Source organism: Prunus mume, linkage group LG8, assembly GCF_029339155.1.
Source record: "Prunus mume cultivar Tortuosa linkage group LG8, ASM2933915v1, whole genome shotgun sequence".
In the NCBI taxonomy this organism is placed as follows: Eukaryota; Viridiplantae; Streptophyta; class Magnoliopsida; order Rosales; family Rosaceae; genus Prunus; species Prunus mume.
Genome location: NC_142705.1, coordinates 19,570,795 through 19,576,678, shown reverse-complemented (window position 1 = coordinate 19,576,678; position 5,884 = coordinate 19,570,795). Strand labels below are relative to the sequence as shown.

At 37.3% G+C, this 5,884-nt stretch overlaps 1 protein-coding gene across 1 annotated transcript; it reads right to left on the bottom strand.

Moving 5' to 3' along the window:
• Window positions 1-307: 307 nt before the first annotated feature.
• On the bottom strand, window positions 308-4,106 carry LOC103339138 (protein DETOXIFICATION 21-like). The gene is made up of 8 exons (XM_008242424.2): window positions 3,769-4,106; window positions 2,589-3,130; window positions 2,266-2,352; window positions 2,078-2,134; window positions 1,698-1,936; window positions 1,457-1,575; window positions 898-984; window positions 308-791 (listed from the first exon to the last, which is right to left on the bottom strand). Exons 1-8 carry the CDS (start codon window positions 4,042-4,044, stop codon window positions 717-719), a joined length of 1,482 nt encoding a protein of 493 aa, XP_008240646.2. The 5' UTR covers window positions 4,045-4,106; the 3' UTR covers window positions 308-716.
• Window positions 4,107-5,884: the final 1,778 nt, after the last annotated feature.

The following is a 5,884-nucleotide window of genomic DNA, read 5'->3' as shown; positions in this document are numbered from 1 at the left end:
GGGCCGATGGATCGTGGGCCTTTGTCCATTGGTTCCGGGCAGAATGATTCGGCCATCGCTTCCTGGGTTTTTGCAGATCTCATGACTTGGCGGAAAATCCAACTCTGGGCTGAGACTGTAGTCACGGTCATAGACCTCAAAGGCTAGGTTTTTCCATTTTAGTCATTGGGCTGGAGTTTAATAAAATGGGCCAAGTCTCTGACCTAAAAGAAATAACCAACTATATTAAATGATTCTTCCTCGCTGTAGTAATAGAATACAACATTTAATTTCTTTGGTTACTTTTAGATCGAAAAGCATAAGAGGAATTAACTAATCATCACACATTCACTTCAAAATTTCGTGTCACTTAAAAATTAATTGTGACACACGTTAAATAAGGTACATTTGGCCCTAGTGTCCATCATTATAACGTATAATGATTTGGTGTAATGTCAATGATCATATAATTTTTTTTGGTTACATTGGAGGAAAGAAACTTCACTGGGGTTCGATCATGGGTGCCATGGTTGGAGGGAAATACATCACCGCTGTGGTGGGAACCCATTGGCAATGTCATGATCATTTGATGTAGTTGCACTCATACTCTATTTTGTTGGAGGAGATCCTATGTCAAATCTCATGGACGACAAAAATAAAACAAAATTAAAATAAAAAAGATGTAGGGCATAATGGAAGATTGTAATTGAAGGAAGATTGATAAAAGGAAGACATTTTTATGCGTTGGGGCTTGGTTCTCCAATATCTTCTCTAACATTCCACTTGCTAACACGGTTACGAGCTATTGTTACCTGTAGAAATTTACGACTTTTAATTGCTTGGTGTGAAGTAGATACTTCAGTTCCTCATTTAAGTAAAATTTATAGTAAGGGCCACAAAGAAAACATTTAAACATACCTGTTTCTCCCAATCAGTTTTGCAGGTGAGTATGACAAGTACAATAGTTTGGACAAATGTTCCAAACAACATTCCAATCCAAACACCCTACAAAACAGACTTGACGGAATAAGTAATTTTAAAAATAAAAAAATGAGAAAAAACAAAGGAGAAAATGCCTACTATAGGTTCATGTGGAAAAAAGCTGAAGGCAAGATCATGCCATGTATGTGCGTGTTGATTGCTAAATCAATCAATACGATGACCCTGGATTTCTATTTCTCCAGTGTGAAAACATAATAAATTTATGTCCAAAATAAACATTGCATGCTTATAAACCAGAATTAAACATATCAAGGTTTTTAATTTTCAATTATCATACTAACGGATTCTCACGTTCGAACCCCTATGATACCTTGATATAGTGTATGTGTGTGAGACTACCCTCCCCTTTATAGTTTAGACCATCGATTGTATTTAAAAAAAAAAATTCTATTATCATAATAGAGTGATAGACACCACAAAATCTAACCACTAACTGCTATATATGAGTGAAAAGAAGAAAAATTATAGCTCTCACTTTGACTTGTAGATGTAGAAGAAAACCCAACACAGCTCCAATAGGAATCCCTATAAGATAATAGCACGCTATGTTGACATATGCTACAATACTCTGCCATCCAGCTCCTATAGCAACTCCTGTCGATAAAAATTTGCCAGTGCTTATGTTGCAAGTTTTTCAGGATCTACAATACTGGCAAAGGTTAAATTAATTCTAATCAGGGAAAATAATTTGATTATCGAAAAAATGGCAAGAATACCAGAGAGCACAGGCTGAACACTGTTCAACAATATGGAGAAAGCAAGTAAAGGTGACAGCTCTGCAACCTTCTTAGCTACCTCGTCGTTGGTGGTGAAAATGTAGGCAAGACGTCCCCTCAAGAGCTGGAAAAGCAAGAAGAGCACAAAGCCAATGGAAAGTGATGTCAACACAATAACCACAACAGAGAACTTTGCCGCCTTTGCGCTACCCCGTCCAAGCTCATTCGACACTCGGACACTGGAAGAAGAAGATTTCAACCAAACATCAGTACATCATTACGTTGCACAAATTAATGCATCTAATGTGCCAAATGAATGTAAAATAAAACAACATTAGCTATATTTCCGAAGAAACGAGATGATGAGAATAGTAAACTACCTTGCTGTAGCCAGGAAACCAAGGGCAATCATCATTTCCCACCCATTGATGTTGAGGCTAAACATATTTGTAGTTGAACACATAAGAATGAAAAGAAAACGCAAGACGATAGAAATAGTTTAAAAACATGTGAGATGACAGAGCTTATGTCTACATAAAATCGAAAGGAGGAAGGCTCGGAAAATTACCAAATAGCTAGAGCATCAATAGAAACTTCAGCATCTTCCATGTTTCCCGTTAGAAGAACCAAGATCGTGTTGTACCAAAGCTCGAGACTGTAAAGGAAAATGAGATTTCTACTCAGGAGCTCCATATGTACTAAATGGAGGAGTCATAAGACCTTCATTCCAAAATGACTATATCATTATTGTATGACACAACTAAACTACTACCAAACTAGTTCTGAAATAACTGATATTTCTCCTTTATTTTCAAACAGAATATTACTGAAAAGTTAAACTAGCATCGGATGACATGGAAAACCAAAACAAAGGAAAAAACAATTTCTTACCAAAGCATAACACCAGATGACAGAGAAAGCTTGACGACATTCCATAGATCTTTAAAAGCTAAGGTAGAGAAGCCAGTCCAAGTGTCTGGGCATCCTCCACATAGAACAAACAAAAGCTGACACACGTTGGGTAGCCAATACGCTATAACCGTTGACACCATTGCACCAGCAACCCCGAACTTAAATTTCACAGTCAAAAGCCATGAAAGGAGGATGTGGATTGCAATTGAAACTGCTGACACATAAGCAATGATCATATTTTTGCTCTGTGATTGTAAGTACATTTGGCAGGTAAAGGATACAACAAAAGCAAAAAGCACTGGGATCACCCATAGAGAAATATATCCTGCCTCTTCTGCAATATTATCTTCTTGGCCTAAAGCCTCGAGAATCGGAGTTGCGAAGATGCAAATAGGAATGAGGAACAATGTGCTCACAAACAGTACTATCCATGACCTTTGAAGATGCACCCCAAGCATGTGGTATTGCTTTGCACCATATGATTGACCACAAACAGTTTCCAAGGCACTAGCCATGCCCAGCTGTAGAATAAGAGATTCAGAAACATCATTCATATTGCACGGAAAAAGCCTAAGCGAAGCAATTATGTGATTTTCCGTAGCCAGATGACTCCATGCTAGGTTGCAAAACAGATGACAAATTAAAATGCAGTGTGGGCATTTACATTTGAAAAAGGATCAATATGTATATATTAGTTTTGGGATTTTATTTCATTGACTTCCATTTGAAATGCATATCATAAACAATTAGTAATATTCGAATCCATATACGTGAATTTGTGTTCATTTTCAGTACATTAACAAGAAACAAACAACTCACAGAATACGTGAACAGAAATTGAAACTGAACTACTTGTGTTCAACAACTTCATGAATATTCTTACGTACTTGTAAACTAAATAACAACAATGAAAATGTTTGACCAGTAGAAAAATGGCTCAATTACCCTACTTGGGAATATCTATGAATGGCTTTGTCTGTATGCCAAATACCAATGTAATATAAGCAAATTTTCATTCCATGAATGAATCGCTTAACTACGCCGCCAAGAAAACACTGACTTGTCATCCAAGTTTTCAATCAACCTATCTAACCAAGTTTCAGTCAAGAAAAATAAATACTGTCGTCAGTTTCATGAGACTAAAATGAAAAAAACATACCAAGAGGCCATTTGCGAACCGAACAAGTACGGTGAATACAAGTGAAAATGCAGCTAATTCAGTAGAGCCAATGTGACCAATGAAGGCTTGACTGACGATATTTGTTCCAAAGGTGGAAACTCTGGTGAATATTGCAGGGCCAGCCACCACCCACAGCTTCTTGCTTTCATTCCATACCCTGGTTTTGAGTGGCGAATCCTCATACTTATCATCAACACGATTCACTTGTGCACTTGCCTCTCTTATCAGAAGATTATTTGTGATGTCTTCTTCCATGTTAGTGTAACCAAGGGTACTCTAGCTAGCTTCTACTGTTTCTGTCTAACCAGCCAAGTGCCAAATACATACATACAAAAGCAAGCCCTTTTGGGACACTTTTACAGACTCCTATATAAATCAACTGTGGAGATTAGCTGCACCAGAAATTCACGGCACCTGAACATTGCAACAACCATTCATTAAGAATTTAAGTTTATGAAGGGTTGTTGCACCAAATTTAAGTTTATGACCTTATTAATTAATACACATTAATCACCTTGACTAAGGACAGATGCTCGAAAGTCAACACATACACAGACAAACTCCAACGGTGAACACCAACACCACCATATCGAGACACAAACGAGGCTACCGACAGCACGTGTTGCTTGGGTTGCAATTGGAATGATGTAATATATTATTATATTTTATGAAAAGTGTCACGTAAAGCTCCAATGTTTGTGAAAAGTTACATGAAAGGTTGCAGGGTCTTGAAACATTGCACTGATACATGGGTATTGGTTGCATCTCCTTGTCTGCACCGGTTAAAAGAAATATTCATTGGACATAAATTAATGAATTATGTCACATGCAATGATACAGTGGTTTGTGAAACAGTCGTATCATTTCGGCTGAACTCATTTCAGTCACGATCCTTGGGAAGATTTTTTATAAAAAAAATAAAAAATTTAGCTCATACTTCTTATAAATGTCATTTTTTATAACACTTTCAAAAATAGTAAAAAGTTCACCTAAAAATACTTAAATGCCCTTAAAACTTAAATCCACAAACATTAGTTAAAAAGTCCAAATGAACGGTAATAGAGTTAAAATTATTATCTTAAACATAAAGTTTACAACTTTATAGTTGTGGGAACTGAATTTTAGCCAAACCCTAGGTCAAATATTTCTTTCCATTTGGAGATTATTTGGCCTAATTGGGAGTGATTTGATTTAATTGGCAATTATTTGATTCTTACCCTAATTAGGGATTTGACTTAAATCAAATCCCCAATTACGTCAATCTCTCCAAATTGGGAAAGAATAATTCCTTTCCATCTGTGGAATTATTATTCCGAAACCCTAGCTCCGAAGCTCCTATAAATACATGGCTAAACCAAGGCTTGAGGTAATTCTAACCTACGTTTGAAACTCTGCAGAAATTCTATCTCACAAATCCTAGTCTCCATAACTCTTTCTCTCTCTTACACAAGGCTCCGGCCACCCGATTCACACCATACATACATCTCCGTACCCTTTTAGTTAGCTATTGTTTTCCTACAAATACTCGAACTAACTTAGGCATCGGAGGGCCTTTGGCCAACACCCCCCGAGTGTGGTCCTCTTATTTCGATTTGTTTTGCAGAGAGAAAGAGTTCGAGGAAGAAGAAAGGGGAATCTATCGATCGAATATTCTCGTGGGATGAAAATCGCTCCCACAATAGTTTTGATAAACAATCTTGTGGACATCTTAGATCACCTAAAAGATGTCATATAAATAGAAGCTAAAGCTCCAAGAAGTTGATCATAAATGGTGAGACAAGTAAAAGGAATGATAGTGTAGGGGTCTTTTTGTTCCAGCAACCTGACGAATGGGCTCGGGCTGCCGTAAGAAGACAACGAACAAAATTCCCCAAAAGCCTGAGTTCGAAACCAAGCTCCCAAAAGGGTTTTTAAAAAAACAATCTTAGGTTCATCTCACTAACACCAGATAAGGCTATGGCTGCCGGTGAAGCCTTTTCATTCCTTGATGCTCCTTCGTTCCGATTAAGCCCCTTTTTTTATCTTCTTTTCTGTGTTGGGCCAGAAATTAATTTGGGCTTAACCCCTTGGATTTTTGGGCCTCAACAGATAGTAA